The 18,674-nt window shown below is 40.7% G+C and overlaps 1 protein-coding gene across 1 annotated transcript in view; it reads left to right on the top strand.

The window, feature by feature from the left end:
* Positions 1-12,901, top strand: part of TSPAN3 (tetraspanin 3) — a 37,160-nt gene extending 24,259 nt beyond the window's left edge. The window contains exons 5-7 of the mRNA XM_044980558.1: positions 4,190-4,342; positions 4,697-4,780; positions 11,964-12,901. Coding sequence (XP_044836493.1) covers positions 4,190-4,342; positions 4,697-4,780; positions 11,964-12,056 — 330 coding nt within the window. The 3' untranslated portion in view covers positions 12,057-12,901. The remainder of the gene's footprint in view (positions 1-4,189; positions 4,343-4,696; positions 4,781-11,963) is intronic.
* Positions 12,902-18,674: the final 5,773 nt, after the last annotated feature.

Below are 18,674 nucleotides of genomic sequence, written 5' to 3'. Positions count from 1 at the left end.
CCCCACCCTCTCACACACTTACTGAAGTAGTGGTTTGACGTTTTAAATGATAGAGCTCTTCTAGGTTGTTTGAGATGTGAATTACCATTATCTTACAACATTTGTTGCCCATTGATACCCAAATGTTTTCTAAAATAATGGCTTCTCTGTGTCTGGCAAACTTAGAACTAACATTTCGGGTTTGGCATAATTTATTATGAATCCAGACGTTTTCCCAAAGTCCTGTATTTCTTTAGATACTAGTTATAGGGAAATGTTCAGGTTAACTTTATATACTGATGTAATATTTTTATCTATTTTCTGAAGTGTTCCTGCAAGTTTTATTCTTGTGATAAATTCATTGTTATCCTCCTGTGAAAGAGACTCCATGGCCAATGCAAAAAGTAAAGGAGGCAATGAACATTCCTATCTAGACCCTCTGTGTAATTCAAATGGGAGATTTAACCTCATTTAAGTCACTTTTTTGAGCTGGTATGAAGAGCAATTATCCATTAGGGAACTAGAGGGGCAAATTCCATATGGGACAGGACTTGAAGAGCTGCATTAGATTAGGACTTTCCCAGCTTTTGGGAAAAGTAGCTTCTTTAATAGGTTGTGAAACTTCTTCCCCCAACAGAATGTCATTGATGGTACCCCTCAAGGGACCTACAAATACTGCTTTATCTACCTTGTAAAATTCAACTGGAAAGCCATCAGGTTCTGGATTTTTACCACTTCTCATACATGCTATTGAATCTAAGATCTCTCCTTCTGTTTTTTAATCTAAGGTGTCTTTATCAATTTTTGTTTGTCTGCAAGCCTGCTACTTCCAAATATTTTTGAATAATTTCAGGGCTAGGAATACCTGATATATAGAAGTGTTTCTAATAAGCAGCAAAAGTAGCACACATTTCATTGGAGGAATATGTTCTTTAAGCTTTGAACCAGTAGCTTCTCACGTATTTCCTTTTTCATAAAACATTTGCTTTTATACCTAAGGGCTTTTTTGATGGACTCTGTCATCAACATATTCTGTTTCCCCCTAATAATTAGTTCATATACTTTTTTGAACCTGTTTCTTATGAAAGTGTGTTTTTTGTTTTGTTTTTGTGTTTGTTTTTTTTCTGGAGCTCTTTCACTTTTCAATAGAGGCTCTGTTTATCAACTGAACCTAAATTCTGCTTTATGTGCCTCCCGAAGACCTCTTTTTATACTGTCTTTTATTTGAACATATTGAACAGTGTCCTCTTCAATTGCTGCAAACTGACCTTTGTCCTGGAGAAGTAAGCAGTGTTCATTTTTCCAAAAAAGTGAACTTTAGGATCCATCCCAACTATCAAATACTGCTTCCAATGGGGCATGATCTGACCATGTAATGTACTAGTTTCTGCAGATTTAGAGATGAATCTAATAAAATGTGCCACCTCATTCCCTTGGGAGTGATTCTCTCCATCAGTCTGTGACTGAATTGTTTGCACAGCGAAAGCAGTGCTGCACCTGTTTCGCTATCCACCACCTTCTTTATTAGAATTGACCTCTTTTCTTTGGCTGAAGCCAAAAAGTCTGTTGAAACCAATTACCTTTCTTAGCCATAATTTGTTCCTCCTGAATGGAGTAAAAAAAACCCAATTAAAGATAAGTTTGGGGGGGTCGGGGGTCCCTTTTAATGAGTTTATTTAGCCCTTTGACATTTTAAGAGGAAGGGACACTGAAAATGATTCAGTGGAAAAATTGAAATTGTCATTCTTTAGCTGTTTAATGGCATGAACACTTTTGTGTGACCAATGTTTGTCTTGTTTCTAATTATGCTGTATTCACAATTGTGTGTTTGAAGGCTTGGTTTCTTTTTGTGAACTTCCATATCAATTTTCTTGTATTAATTCCCTCCTTCATTACTCTGAGTTTAAACCCAAAAATAAAATATCAAAGTAGCATAAGAATCATGCCCCAAATGACTGAGTTTTGCTGAACTTTCCCCATGAATACTTGGGACTGCAAGAGAAGCAGTCCCAAGGAGGTACCTTCTCCATGCATGGGACATTAACCTTCACCCTTAGGAGTAGATTACCATCTGATCATTTGAGTTACGTGGGGAGGATTAAACAGAAGGCTTGAGGAGTCCTCCTTGTTCCCTCTCTATTTTCTCCAATCTCCTCTGTCCCTGGGACTCACCACCCAGTCACAACCCTTATTTATTTTCTCTACTCTTTAAAATACAGAACATGGCTATGAGTTGTGATCATCCCCATTAAAGCAAATATTATGCTATTTCTCTTTATAACATAGTTAAACAATAACTTCTCGTTCCTGGTGACTCCATGAAGTCCTTTCTGGTTAATCTTCTTGTTACTCCTCAGGTATCAGAGTCCTCTTGTTCAGTTTCACATCTACCATTGCCAGTACATTCTCTAGAATCTCTTGTCTTGTTTTTTCTTATCCTCTCTCTTGGGTTCCATTGTCTGCAAAAATGTTCTCAGCATTTTATTCTTAATTTCTACCACTGCAGTATCCTCTTGTACTTGATGTTTTGACTTCTATTCCAAGTATCTCTAGTGGTGTTTTTCCTTATGTAAAGTTTTTACTGTATAATATTGGGGGGGGGGGTTGTTTTTGGAAGCTGAATGCATTTAAATGGGAATCCCCATCTCTAGCAGATAGCTGCCCTCCTGAATAGTGCTGTAATTTCTCCCAGCTCTCTTCTTCTTTTTTGTAAAGTTAAGGCAGTGAAGTCATGGAAAAAATTGCAGCTTGTGGCCTTTGAGTTCTGAATGCTGTCTGGCTTTCTCTCTCTCTTCCCCCACCTAGGGTGACCAGATGTCTCAATTTTAAAAAGACAGTCCCCATTTTTGGGTCTTTTTTTATATAGGCTCCTATTACCCCCACCCCGTCCCGATTTTTCACACTTGCTGTCTGGTCACCCTATCCCAACCCCCCATGATAAATCTTTCTGTTTGATGATGAAATTTCACAATGAAATGTCTGGGTTTGTTATAAGGTGGAGAAGACAGTGCCTTGTGTGCACTCTCCACTTTCACCTCTTTCAGAGAGTCCCTGGATACTGATGATCATTCTCACCCTGTTTTTCTATATCATTCAATTTAAGCTGCATCTTTCTCTTTGCTCAAGCAGTGGCATGTGGTTCTGCACTGTATACTCTCACTTGCTGCTTTTGGTCTTAGGTCAGTCTCTAGGCATGGTTGACTCTTATTTTCCCAGTCAGTAACTTTCTTCTTTTACTACTGGAATACTGGATGTCATACAATTTCTCCTGGCCTTAAACTCTGAGATTAACTCCCATGTTTCAGCTTCAGTGGGTATTTGATTTTCTTCAGCCCTGGCATTTCTACCTGACTTGGCTGCCATGTGTTCACTTGGAATCTGAAAGTCTTCCCTACACTGTGAGTCCGAAACACTCTTCTTAGTGAGGAGTTTTTTTAATTTTGGATTTTTTAAGAGAATCCATTCTCTGCAGCCTTGTTCTCTAAAGTGTGCATGGGCAGGGGTGCGATTGTGGAGTTTAGTAGATTTCTGGGGGCTGAAGGAAACAAATTGCTATCATCCCCTTAGGGCTCAGGCTTAAGGCTATTTTAGTCCGTCCCAATTTTAATGTAGTACAGTACTGCATTGGTTTAGATTTGGTTCACATTTTGAAGGCTTTCTTCACACCCATGAGGGCTAGAAACATACTTGTTTAACATGAGAGATTAAATCCTGAAGCACACTTCCATAGCAAGAAGTGGACTCTGTAGTTGGCTCTGTAGCCATTTGAGCACAGGAAATGGCTCCAGGCCTCCACTTGTCTGAAGAAAAGCCTAATGGAATAGGGCTTTTCTTAAACTTATAAGGAGTCCCAAATTTTCATACAAGATGAAGAGCATAGAAAACTCAGTGTTAAACATTTAGCATCCGGAGGTAGAATTTTAACAGTATTTCATAGCTAGTTTTCAGGATCTGGACCATAAAACTAGTTTGAAGTTGCAAGTAATACTAGTAACATTCAATCTGTAGTTTGTTTTTTGGCAAAACATTTGTCATGCTAAGTGGCAAGTGACAAGACCTACTCTAATGTTCAATATTTAAATAACACAGGCAGCCTCTTCTAATACATCTTTGTTCATGGCATTGTAATTAGTTACTGCATATTCTTAATTATTGTCCCTTTACTAATAACTTTGATATGCATGGTGGCCTTTTCTCTGTTTTTCTGCAGCTACACTGTTGTGGGATCCACAACTATTCAGACTGGGAGAACACTACGTGGTTCAAAGAAACTAAAAATAACAGTGTACCCCTCAGCTGCTGCAAAGCGATCAGCACCAATTGTACTGGCAGTTTGACCCACCCAATAGACCTTTATTCTGAGGTAAGCCAGGCCGGTGAATTCAGTTTACTAGTATGTACAAAGCTGACAGTCATTTAAATGTACCTGTTTTGATGGCCAGTGCAGAGATTTGGGGTATATTTCATATCTCCGGGATCTGATCTGGAGTCTGATAACTTATTTTGCTCTTCTCCACCTCAGTTGGCTTTCCCATCCTAAAAGCCAGCCTTCAAATTGCTTAGTTTTTCTTGAGTTTAAAGCTGTTAGCATCTGTCCATTCTTCTTGCTACCGTTGACATTTATTTCAGTTTTAGTGGCTATATAAGTAAAGCTTCTATGCAAAGTTATGACCAGGCTGAATACTTCCTAAATGGTGGTACTGCTTGCTTGTTTCAGGGGTGCAAGGCTCTAGTTGTAAAGAAGCTACAAGAAATCATGATGTATGTTATCTGGGCAGCTCTGGCATTTGCTGCCATTCAGGTGAGATTTCAAAACATTTACTCTTTAGCTGATAACCTTTCATATAAAAATGAAACTCTGGATGGTAATCCCAGGTTACCATGCAAATGCACCAGTCTTCAACAGTTTTAGTTTTTTTTATTGACTTTGAGTTCCATTGACCCAAGTGTCAAATAACCATGAGTCAATTTAAAATATTTGGTTTATTTCTAAATTGTTCAGTGCCTTCACTTTTGCTGGAATGTGTCTTGCCTCCATTTTATATAAGATCTCCAATATAAATGACCAATGTATCTGAACACACCTGACATTCATGCTGAGCAAATACTTTTCATGGATACACTTAATGGTAGTTAACATTTAAATAGTTACAAGTTCTTCAATTTACAACTCCCTTCAAACAAATAGGGGCAGTTCATACTAATGCTGCTGTCAGGAAATAAATGAACAACTAAATCATAGTATCTCAGAACGACCTAAAAATATAGCCAGATTTTTTTTTGATAGCTAACTGTTACCGTGGCCCTTTGGGAAGGGGCATTGCACTGTGCTCCGAAGGTCTGATTCAACTACTGGGCGATCAGGGGAGCGGAGTCCTGAGTTGAGGACCCTCCAATAAGAATTCTCTGTACACAAATCTAAGGCCTGTTAGCTCAAGCATCACAGCTGATATTTGTTAACTGAAGTTCAGTTAGTGCATTGATTGTCATAATGAACATCTTTGTAACACTGCACGTATGTAGTGTATTCTGTTCTTCTTTGTGATAAGTTACATTCCTTAATGAGCAGGTGCAATGTGGCCAACTTACAGATGCTGTGAATACCATAATTTAGAATCTTGTAAAATTAAAACATGTTAACTAGTTTCCATAGATAGATAGATATTGAGATGCATATTAAAATATTTAATTCTCTAAGTAAATGGACTTTGAAAGTGTTCTGACACCTTCTCTTAAATGTGCCTGTAGAGAATTCTGCTTCTCTGTTCGTTAGTTTAGGCAGTTAATACATCTAAAAAATCAAAGCATTAATCAGGTGTTTTCTGATGTAGCAGTGACATTACAGTCCCCAGTGAAAACTATACTGTGCATGCTGAGTGCTAAGATTTTTTTTTTTAACACTAACTAAATAATCCTCAGTCTTTTGCAGCAGAAAACTTTAACTGGTGTAACACTTTCTGCCTCCAGAAATTCAAAACAGCTGAATAAAGTTATTAAACTTTCATAATTTAGCTTTTGGACTGAAATTTGTCTAAAGGTGAATTTTTGCCAATGTTCAGCACCTGAAAATGCATCGAGTAATGGAACTCCATCTCAGTGCTAAGATAAACTCATAAAACAGATAAATCTGCATATAAATGCTGTGCATTCAATGGGGTTTCATTGTCTTGAGCTGGCTTATTTCAGATTTATGAAATGCTAACTTTTTGCTTTTGGATAGATCTGGTTATTCCAGCCCTTCGGAGGAAGGCTTGGATCTCCTGTTAAAGTAATGTATTTTGCCTTGGTGTTTGAAAAAAGTGCTCTGTCTTGTACCCATCTTGCACTATACAGTATTATGACATTCCTATGGAGAGAGGTTTTTTCCTTGTGTAAACTTAGTGTATTTGAAGTCATATTCTTAAATTAAAAGTGCTTCTGAGTTGCTTGCTAGAATTAACCATTTTGCTCAAGAGAGATACTTTTGCACTATGGGAACCTAATGCTGGTTGAAAACTTCCATTCTTCTGCCTTCAGAATTATTTAACTGTAAATATTAAAACCTACTTTAACTAAATCCATGTTAGAGCAGAAACAGTTGTAAGAGGCGTGAGCAGTTGGTGCTTAGAGATAAGTCAATGTTTAGGAATAGTTCTGATTACTCTGGAAAAGTGCTCTTGAATATTCAGCTATTCAGATAGAAATTGTAACAAGCTGTGCTGGCTTTCTATAAAGCAAGGTAGCTGCCTCTAATAGGATCAAAAATGGAAGTTTTAGTTCAGTTTTCAGCATCTTAACTGTCCCTTCTTGATATCCTGGTTTCAGTTGTGTGTGTTTAGTGATGTTTCTTAGTATTCCATTTTTATTGTTTCCAGGTACGGAGTTCAATGTTTAGCAACCATAGTTGACTTTTCTTGTCTGGGCTTCAGGTAGAATTCCCTCCCTCCCTCTTCTTCCTCCCGCCCCCCTTAAGAAACATGTAGGGGGAAAGTTTTTGTTATGAAGCTGTGTCCTAATTTCCAAAATGAGCTATATTTCTTATTTTGGAGTCTGAGGTAATGAAGAGATGCCCACCCTTCCCCTCCTGTTCTTCCCCCCCCCCCCCCCAAAAAAAAAAAAGGTTATTAAAGCACTGTTTACAAATCCTAGCTCCTCAGCATGGGGCTATAACCCATGCCACTCTTTCAGTCATGGATGCGTGTGCCTGTCGGTGTCCCACTGGCTTGCCAGTTGTAAGCAAGCATGCTCATTGTGTAGTCTCTGCATTTTGGGTGGCACTTGCTTTGTGGTTCCACATGGTACCACTCTAACTATCAGCAGGGAGAGTCCAAATTATGTCTGTAGCAAAGGCTATGTAAACACTTTCCAAAAAAGATAAGGAAACATCAGAGGAGGTTTTCTGCCCTTGCCAAGATATTGACGTAAGTTGTTTGAAACGTTTTCATAAAGAACTGAAACAAACCATGCAACACCCATTAAGAAAATAGATTACAAGATCTTAAACACCATAGCTCTGGTGTTCGGTAAACAGTTTCTGTTATTAGACACCTCTGACATTTCTGCTTAGCCCTGACTGCAATAGGAACTATTGACCTTATTAAATGTTACATCATCTAATTGGTTTTGTTGTTAAGGTTTCAGTATTAAATAAGATTGGTTTAATCTAGTTTTTGATATAGTCAAACTCTACTTTCCTTTACGCCTGGTCCTAACTGGCTTTATTAAGTAAATCTCTCAGTAGACCATTGTAAAGCTGTAGCATGTAGTGTGGCCATGATTCTGTGTAATGCATATAAATATAATTTCAGTACTTACTTTGTGCATATGGCACAGCAAGACTGTATAAAAATTAATTGAAACATGGACAAGAATGTAACCTTGAACAAATGGGCTTTGACCTAGTAAATGTGAATTAGAGCGGCAGTGATCTTCTCCATTCATTAAAATTTCTGATCAAGGCTTTAAGAATGCGCACACAGAACCCATTATGACCTCATTCTGTTGTTTGTAATAGACAGTAAGAATAATGCTTCCAGCAGCTCTGCTGACAGCAACTCTGTATTGTCGCTGTAACCTAAAAGTTTAACTTGTTTCCCCAGCTTAGCAAACTCAGTTTTGAATATTTTAAAATGAAAAGACTGAGGCAATGAAAGGTTACTTACGCTATTTGTTAAAAATAGCCCTTCTTCCGAGGAGCTGGTATTTTCCTGATATTGAGCTAATTCAGAACATTTTATTAGCAGAAACTCTAGATCCACCAGAGTTTAAGGAGAAGTTGATGTGTGACAGCTCCACTAAAGTGATAAGAGAAGGATAAAGAAAAGTGGTAGCACAAGTTTTCTTTGATATCCTGTACAGATTCTGCACAAGAAGTCATTCTGCATCACCAATGGGTATAATCTCGTAGTTTTATAATTTTCTCTAAAGAAAGTGTCTAGCTCTAGAGACTTTTTTTTTTCTTTAACAAGACACTTTTAGCTTAGATGTCTGAATAAGGAACTTGGAATGAAGGGGCAAGAAAACTGTGTGCTTGTGCTGCCAGGACCTATACTGTCTAACTAGTTTTAAACTTCAGTTGAAGGAATGCCATCAAGTTTTCATATAACTTTTTTAAGATGGATCAAATTTGGGGGCTAATTTTGTGGAAGTTCTCAAAGTTCTAAAAGTATTTTTTTTTTAAAATATTAGAAAATGTTATCATTGACTGTTCCTCCTCACAATATGCATTAATCGGTGTTTGTTCTGCAAACAATTGCTAAGAAAGAAAATGTAAATTAATTTAATACTTGAACTAAAGTTTGAGACTTTAAAGAGTCATAACTTAGTACGAAAAAGACTTTACCAGAGTCATTGCTGAGTGACGGAGTAATAGACTTCTTAGTCTATACGTTTCTGGATTGATTTATTTATGTATTTTTTGCTTGAATAGTTAATTGAATGGTTTTTCTCTTGTCAGTTTTAATTCTTAACAAGTAGCTTTTAGTGAACTGCCTAGAGACTGTTCCTGATAAACATGAATAAAATAGCATAAAAGGATGAGGCAGAAATGTTACTTAAGTGATCATATAAAAAGGACAGTCTTAGGCTAAAAATGTGTATTTTAAAAAATCAGTAAGACTCTTCCATTGATTTCAAGATTTTAGAACCTTTTTCCTGTTAAACTTAGCACAGTTTCAGTCTTCAATAAAATGAGTTTGTGCTTTTCCACAGTTACTATTTCTGAGAGGTTGGAGCAAAAACTGTTAGTTCTACAACAAACATAAAAGCAGCTTTTTTTTTTTTTTAAATCTTTATCAGTTGCTTGGATTCTCTCCTATCTGAGGGGTTCCAATAAAGCCACCACTTTATTAATCCATTAGAGTGGTGGTATAAGTTTCTGAGAGGCAGAATCTAGGATCAGTTAATAGATTTAAGGTCACTTCTTTTAAAAAGTCCATTTGAAGTAGTGTTCAGACTTCCAGTCACTGGCTGGATCCTTTTTGTCTGTGAGCATTCAAAGGTCTCAGCCATGTTGACAGTGTGGGCTGGTCTCCTGTAAACTGCAAGCAAGCTGAAAGGGGCAAATTCATTTAATTTCAGGGGTTTTCTTCATATATTCCTGACTGGCTGGGAGGCAATTTTTCTTAATAGCTTGTTTTATATGCTTTGTTCAGTGGACGAGTGGTGTCATCAAAGGTGGGAGCTTTCTCTTAAAGTATTTCTGAGCAAGTTCTACTTCCTGAGACTTGCTTAACATATTAAGAAATAAACCCAAGTTTTTAATAAACTGCAGAGTGACCAAACGGATCTAGTGTACTGTCAGCTAACATTGTGCAGGCAAATTACAAAATGGCTGACATTAGAAAGTAGATACTGTGTAGTTCAAATTACAATGGACAAGCTAAGAAAACAGATCTGATCATTGAGGATAAGTGTAAAGTTCCCCAAGATGCTTTGATGGAGGGAGGTGTGAAGATACAGCTTTCAGAAATAAACAGATATTAACTTGTGTTAAAGATGAGATTTATTGGTCCAAGATGTAAGTACTAACTGCAGTGAAGTAGAGATCAATATTTTGGTGAATGTTAAGATTTTTAACACTAACCAAGGTTCTCTTGATGAATAGGTAGTACCAATACTTTCAAGGTCTTTATTTTAAACAAAACACCAAACATGGAAATCTCTTCTTCTGGCCAAAAATTTCAATGGCGTGTTTTCCTTTGGAGACTGATGTTCTAACAGCTGATGCACTTGGAAGTCCATCAAACTGTTCTATGAAATAATTAGCTGCATCCCATTAAATCCATGTAGAATCTGTCCGACATTGTTCTAGACCTGACTTGACCCAACAATACATAATTTGACTGCCTTCACCCAGTCATAAGCTGCGATTAGTTTTATATGTAATGGTTGTAAACAACAGGGAATTCCTTACACTATACTAGTGTCTGAAATATGGTTAGTGAAATGGGTTGGCTTTTAATGACATGTCAGTCAGGAATATTTATGGCGACGGCAGTGATTGAAGACTTTCACCTAGACTTTATTCATTTTGAACTGAACCGTGATAACTTAACTAAATTTAATACTGACTCAGAACTGTAACACCAACTTTTGGCATTGATTTGAGCTCACATCACTTAATGTTACTGAGTTTCAATGTGCAAGTGTACATTCCTGAACACAAACACATTTAGTACATGACTTTAATTTCTAATAACTGTCCAACTGTTACCCAATAGTGTGTTTCCTTGATCCGTAAATAATGCAAATCTGAGAGGTGTGAATTTCCCTATTCAATGAAACCCAGTGGCAACATACATTCAGAATCTTCTTGATTTGTGCTGATGTATTCGTCTGCCTGCAGGCCTAGTTTCCATTAAACTTGAAGAAGCAAGGGCCAAATTTCAGCATGACTTGACTGAGTTGCAATGTTCCATTCACTTTCAGTCCAAGATTTATGAAGGAACCTACTGAATTTCTATAAATGTCACCCTGCAGGCAGATACCAAGTTATGTAAGAGGGCTGGGGTGTGTGTGTGGCCTCTTTGGGAAGTACTTACATCTGTTCAGACTTCTTCCTTTATTCAGCCTTATGAACGAATCTAAACAATAACTTAACTGGCAACCTTTTCATAAGGCATCATAAAAGGGTAAAGCCAGACATTGTGGACTTGGTTGCAAAGCAGTTCCAGCCTTCTCATTGATGTCTTCCTCAAGCATTTAACTTCTTTTTGTAAAGTACTTTACTTACAGCTGTGAATACATTAATCTCAGATTAACATCCCATGTACATTTATATGCTAATTAGCTGAACCCCCAGGTTTCTGGCAAGCTGCCAGAGTGGCCCTTAGAGCAGCTGTGCACCAACCTTTGCAGCACTAACTGGATTTTAACAGGTGAAGACTGCAACCATGCACACACTTTGCCCAAATTGGGCACATTAGCAAAGAAGAGGATTCCAGCTATACCATGTCCTTTTTAAAACAGACAAGTCATATCATGTTAACTTAAAGTAGTCTGATTTTGTACATTCTGGATTAGAGTAATTTACACATCAATCATCAAATAGTATAGTTCTCATTTCCCCTTTGAAATGGTAAACTTCTGGCACTTGGATATCTTTCTTCTGTGGCAATTGAATGTTAAACCACTTTACCTTGATTTCAGTGTCTTCCTTATCCACTAATATAAAGTTTCCACCCTTTTTAAATTGGTCTTGATTTACATCTGTTTGCATAATAGAGGCAGAATACAGCAAATGATTTGACCAAGGAATAGCCTAATGAAAGATGCTCCTATAAGATTTTTTTGGGTAAGAATCAGCTTGGAGCTTAATTTTATATAGTAGGTACAGTAGCTGGTAAAGCTTTTCAAAAGTCATTTTATTTTGCCTTTCTTCACACTTCAGGCTTGATATACAGTAATTTGAAATATACTGGCAACTAGCCAGTGATTGGTTTCTGGACATTAATCTCTTGCAAGTGTCTCCTGTGTACTCAGTTTTGTTTTTCTTCTTTCCATAGCTGCTGGGCATGCTGTGTGCCTGTGTAGTGTTGTGTAGGAGGAACCGGGATCCTGCTTACGAGCTTCTTATCACTGGAGGAACCTATGCATAGAAGATAATGCAAACCTAAGCTTGAATCTCTTATTTACTTGGAAGGTGAATGGGCCTGGTCTACTGCAGTAGTTTTCCTGCCTATGTAGACTTAGCTGAAACACACCCTGCACAGATGAGGACAGCTGTAATGTACACTGGTGATGGGCAAAGCAACTTGGCTTTCCACATACCCATATACTTACCTGTGACTCGCTATTCATGTATCTAAATATGTTTTAGTTTACTAGCAAACTTTCTAATTTCAGAACCATTTGCAGATCAAGATTAATTTGTTGACATGAAAGTTAAAGGAAGTGTGCCTAATTTGGTAGATTACCTCTAAGCATTAACTGGCTGATTCTTACATATATATTGAATCCTTTAAATCTTCACTATGTGGAACTTTTTTTGGCCAAAGTTGTACAAAGGAAGTCTGCTGTATTTAATTTGTGATGGTAAATATATTAATTCTTACCTCTCATCAGTGTCATTTTTTAAAAAAACATAGGTGAAGTCCAGTACACTTTAAAGATAAATTGTAGGAAATGACTACTAACCAAAATAATTTTAGAATCATAAGCGTGCATCTTTGATCTTAAATTCAGAGATCCAATCTTTCAAACTTTAGTGTTTTAAAATAAAGCTGGCTTTTCAGGAGCAAAATGTATGCACTACTGTTCTATAATGAATTTTCATTTTTTCTATGAAGAGCTGTTTTGTGTTGAGTGAACTGTTCTATTGTAGATCTTAAGTTGGTTTGGAAATAATGTAGCCATGTAGAGTAGCAAAATAGTATGTGAAAGTGAACTCAACTGTAAATAGTAAACCTGATTAAATAAAATCTCTGTATATCCTCCCTCAAAATGTACCTGCTTGCATTGCTGCTGCTTTTTTTTTTTTTTTTTTAAGATTTCAGTACTTCCAGCCCTCTGTTGCTACAGCTCTAATGTGAAAGCATCTATTTTATCGACAGATCTGTATCTTCTGATGTCTGATGCACCATTCTCTGGATAAATGGTAGGCCACTTACAGGTTGTGAATGCTTGAACATGATTCACCAAAGATCTAGTACTTTAAACAGGAGGCTAACAAAGTTATCACTCCCTTTGGAGAGAAGATTTAAAAGCACCCCTCAATGGGAAATTACAATCAGATATGGGGGTAATGCACTGAAGTTGCATTTTCAAAACTGATTTTAGTCACTTAAGATCCTAGTTCCTAGATCCTAGTTCCAAAGTCAGTTTTGAAAATGCAACTTAAGCATTTTTGAACATTTTACCCCTGTTCTATTCCGAGCACTTACTTCCCACATTCACCTTACTGCTCCCACAATCTTGCTTCCCCATCCCCCACTGGGTGGTGCTGAAGAGGCTCTGTAATAATTCTGGAACAGGCAGTGCTCTAGAGCAGGGGTGGGCAAATTTTTGGCCCAAGGGCCACATCTGGGTGGGGAAATTGCATGCAGGGCCATGAATGTAGGGCTGGGGCAGGGGGTAGGGGTGTGGTGTGCAGGAAGGGGCTCAGGGCAAGGGGTTGGGCTGGAGATGCAGTGCAGGGTGTACAAGGGGGCTCAGGGCAGGGGGGGGTGCAGGAGGGGGGCTTGGTTGGGGGGCAGGAGGGGTTCAGGGTGCAGGCTCCAGCCCGGCGCCACTTACCTGGAGAGGCTCCAGGGTGGCAGTGGGGCTAAGGCAGGCTCCCTGCCTGCCCTGGCCCCGCGCCACTGCTGGAAGCGGCTGTCACCATGGCCTTGCAGCCCCTGGGGGGGAGGGGCAGAGGGCTCATTGTGCTGCCCCTGTCTGCAGGCACCGCGGCCCCCCCTCCCCCAGCTCCCTTTGCCCGCGGTTCCTGGCCAATGGGAGCTGCGGGGAGTGGTGCACAGGTATGTGGTGCTGGCCGCTTCTGGGACCAGCACCATGGGTGTAGCAATCCTGTGGGCCAGATCCAAAGCCCTGATGGCCTGTAGTTTGCCCACCCGTGCTCTAGAGAAATCTGTAGTATCAATCATTGGAGGAAGGTGGAACAGACTAAATAGCATAATGGAGCAGACCTAGCAGGAAGATGTCAGACTGAAGAAATTGGGAGAGCTGATGTGGGGAATCAAAATGGAGGAAGAATTCAAACAGCCGTTTTAAAGATTTTGGGGAAGATACATAAGGGCTTCTGGACACAAGGAGAAAACTAACTGAAACAATGAGGAAAACACAGGAGCCCCGTTTTACAGGTCTGAAAATACCTTATGAAATGAAGGTTGTGAACAAGCTCCATCATAGCTGCACATGTTCATGTGTGGTGGTGCTAATTTTGATGGAATAAGTGGGACTGTTTATTCCAAGATATTAACATGACTGTATCACTGTACAATACTAAACAATTCAATGTGGTTCAGGGTTTTGGGTATGGAGAGCCTGGCCTGCTAACTCCCTGAAAACACACTTCATGCCAAAGCTTGGAAATGTATTGATTAGGATACACAGAATTAAAAACTAAAGGTGTATTGGTTTTGCATTGCTCACTCAAATTTCAAGTTATGAACTTTCACTCACTTTTCAACAATTGAGCTTGCAATTGTGGCAGGGCTGTAAGACCCCCATTTGTTAGGTATATCTCCCTATTTATATATACTGTTCTATAGAGCTGGAAGGGACCTTGAAAGGTCATTGCATCTAGTCCCCTGCCTTCACAGCAGGACCAAGTACTGTCCCTGACAGATTTTTGCCCCAGTTCCCTAAATGGCCCCCTCAAGGATTGAACTCACAACCCTGGGTTTAGCAGGCCTGCTCAAACCACTGAGCCATCCCTCCTCCTGCCCCTTCCATTGTACAAGTACTATGATGCTAAAGCTCCTCCAGTGCATTGTGGGTGGATTTCCAGTGAGCCCCCAGTGCATCTCCCCAGAGGCTGGCATGGGTTTCTTGGGGAGGTACAAATCCACCATCAATAGTGAGACTAAAATGCTGGAGCAAAAGGGCTTAGGACAGGCAAGCTTCAAAAGTAGTGTATATCTAATAAGTGTTAAGTAACCAGTAGCCTTCTTGCTCTCTTGAAGTATGTAGCTTGGGCATGTGGATGGATTTTTATCATAAAATGCCTGGCATAAATCATGAAAATACTCATCATTTTACAAGAGTTAAGCCTTAACTGATTGCATATGATCTAATTCTAGTTGGAAGCAAATGACATCTCCTTGGGTAGCTGGCTCTATTCTCTGCTTTAAATCCAACTGTCTCACTGTATTCCAGAACATGAGACATGCCTGTATCACTCTAGAGGCTGGAGTAGTGCAAGATAGGGCAGCTTGTAGTTTACTTCTAGATAGGGTGACCAGATGTCCCATTTTTAAAGGGACAGTCCTGTTTTGGGGACTTCTTTTATATAGGTGCCTATTACCCTCCCACCCCCTGTCCTGTTTTATCACAGTTGCTATCTGGTAACCCTACTTCTAGGCCTAGCTAGTCTAGGATTCATCTTGACCAGCTACATCAAGGTGAAACTACAACTTACTTTGTCTACTGTGAGATTTTGTGTTGGTCATCTTCGTAAAAATACTTTTTTCCAAGTGTAGATATGGCCTGAATCAAATACTCATAACATACATCTCATTGGTAGTACAATCTTCTGGTCTACAAGATTGGCCCAGCAGAAACAACAGTATAATCAGCATTAAAATTGTGTGCCTACATCTAAGAAGAAATGGAATGGAACATAACCTTCCACATGGAAGATCCAGTTATAGTTGCTGTATTATTAACAGTGCTGTGTAAGAAAATCTGCACCTGGCTGTATCTGGGCTTCCTCTGTGTATTTGGAGAATATTTTTTTTGCTTTCACATACAGAACATTGTTACACATTTCAACTTTAAAAGGAAACTTTCTAACCTGGATCTGTTTGTATCTAGGTGAAAACATTCAGATTTACCAGCCTTCTGGCCATATTCCCACACGCTCTGAGTTCAGTCTGTCTGGTATTAAATTCTGTGCCCTTTTCTTTGCAAATTCATATGCTCCTAAGCAAAATTACAGGATCAGAAAAACAGACTTCTGTTATGTGGGTGGAAAAGATGTGTAGCTGCTGTAAAGTGTCTGGCTTTTAAGAGGCTGCTGAGATTGTTTTAGGTTCTTACTGTGCCCATCACTGAAGTATCTGAGTGAGATTTACTAATAAACCACCTTCTTTCCCTCCCCCCATGCTTGGGGCGGATCCTGACTACATGTCTGTGCCTTTCCCACTGCAGAATGGAGCTTCACCAGTATTAGAAGGAACAATGGGAAAGTTGAGTGTGGGTCTACATACTGAGTGATTGTCTAGTTCAGGGGTGGGCAAACTTTTTTGCCCAAGGGCCACATCTGGGTATAGAAATTGTATGGTGGGCCATGAATGCTTACTAAATTAGGGGGTGAGGGCTACAGCTGGGGGTGCAGGCTCTGGAGTGGGTTCAGAAATGGGGAGTTCAGGGTGCTAGAAGGAGCGCTGGGCTGGGGCAGAGGGTTGGAGTGGTGAGGGAGGGCTCTGGCAGGGATGCAAGCTCTGGGGTGGGGCTGGGGATGAGAGGTTTGGGGTGCAGAAGGGTGCTCTGGCCTGGGACTGAGGGGTTTGGGGAGGGGGTTGGGGTGCAGGAGGAGCTCAGGGGTGCAGGCTCTGGGCAGGGCTTACCTCAAGCAGCTCCTGGAAGAAGCGGCATGTCCCCCTCCGGGTCCTAGGTGGAGGCGCCTCTGTGCTCTGCTTGGTCTGCAGGCGCTGCCCCTGCAGCTGTCATTGGCCACAGTTCCTAGCCAATGGGAGCTGCAGGGACAGGGACAGTGTGCGGAACCCCCTGGCTGCCCCTACATGGCACAGCTCCTGGCTCCTACATCTTATTTTTCAACTTCAGCACATTAAAATAAGAAGCTTAATCATTCCTGTCACATCATCTCCTTGTAGTCATGCATTCCTAGTGAGAGAGTTGCTAGTTTCTTTCAATTAACATGTCACTACTGTGGAGGAACCTGAGTAGGAATTTGCAGAGAGCCAGTCTACTTTTACACATGACTTCATGGCAGTGGATATTTGCAGTAGTGATGTAGCCATGTTGGTCCCAGGACACTAGAGGCAAGGTAGATGGACCAACTTCTTGTTAGTGAAGTTTTTGAGGTACGCAGAGCTCTTCTTGAGAAGAAGTGGGTCCAATAAAAGGTATGCTCTTACCCACCTTGTCTATATCCGGTTACTCAGTTTTCTTTGCATGTTGATAATTCTTTCCCTTCAGGCAGCTTGTTTTACCTTTTGCTTAATTTAGTTTAATCAGAGTAGTGTATCTACATAACACTTGTATATCCCATTACCATTTTTATGTCAAGTGGTTCCTCTTGGACAATGTTCAGTCCATCAAAGAGATTTATCTGATAACTGGATTACAATAAGCCCTAATTTTCTTGGTATAAAAACAAGGACCTGTAATTCACTTCCAATACAACTGTCCTAGTGGTAGCAACACTGGAACATAGTATAGGCAGTGTTCAGGCATGTTTTACCACTCTATTGTCTAAGTCGGGGTGGGCAAATTACGGCCCGTGGGCCAAATCCAGCCCCTCAGGGCTTTGGATCTGGCCCGCAGGTTTGTGCCCCGGGCACTGCTCTGCTCTCAGGTGCGGGGGGGGGGGAGGGGGGGCAGAGGACTCCATTTGTTGCCCTTGCCTCCAGGCACCGCCCCCCGCAGCTCCCATTGGCCAGGAACGGGGAACCATGGCCACTAGGCACTTTGGGGGAGGTACCTGGAGGCGCAGCAAGGGCAGCACATGCGGAGCCCTCCGCCCCCCTTCCCCCAGGGGCCGCAGCACTTCCTGGAGTGGCGCAGCGTGGGGTCCAGGGCAGGCATGCAGGGAGCCTGCCCTGGCCCCGGTGCGCACCGCTGCCACCCCAGAACCTGAACCTCTCCTGCACCCTGACCCCCAACTCCCTGCCCTGAGCCCCCTGCCACACCCCTCCTGAACCCCAACCCCCTGCCCTGAGCCCCCTGCTGCACTCCTGTGCACCCCAACCCCCTGCCCTGAGCCCCTTCATGCACCCCAACCCCCTGCCCTGAGCCCCTTCATGCACCCCGCACCCCTCCTACACCCCAGCCCCCTGCCGTGGCCCTGCATACAATTTCCCCACCCAGATGTGGCCCTCAGCCCAAAAAGTCTGCCCACCCCTGGTCTAAGTGATCATGGTCAGATGACACAGTAAATACAGACAGCTGCCTGGAGCCCTCTTCACACAACCACTCCTACTGTTGATACCACTACTGGAGCTAAACTTGTGATAGCAACAGTGGGAATTTTTGAAATTTTTTTGCAGGAGTGGAGAAGAGTTTTAAAAAAAGTGTATTTGCCCTTAGATCGTACGACAGTGTTCCAGATTAAACTGGATATTGGTATGTATGTTTGAATTCACCCTGACTGCACCACTGAAAAGGCTAATTCATCTACACACCCAGTTTTGATGCCTTATGCTGAAGGAACAATGTAGATTATTAATATGGAGAGCAGAGGAGGTTGCTGTGAATAATTACACACACACTTATATTACCTGGAGCATGGCAACAAACCTAATCCAGCCTGCCACCAGCAATGAGCCTGAGGCTATTTCTACACTAAAATGCGAGAGCGGCACAGTTGCAGC

Source organism: Mauremys mutica, chromosome 11 (assembly GCF_020497125.1).
Source record: "Mauremys mutica isolate MM-2020 ecotype Southern chromosome 11, ASM2049712v1, whole genome shotgun sequence".
Classification (NCBI taxonomy): domain Eukaryota; kingdom Metazoa; phylum Chordata; order Testudines; family Geoemydidae; genus Mauremys; species Mauremys mutica.
This window is presented reverse-complemented; position numbering and strand designations above follow the sequence as displayed.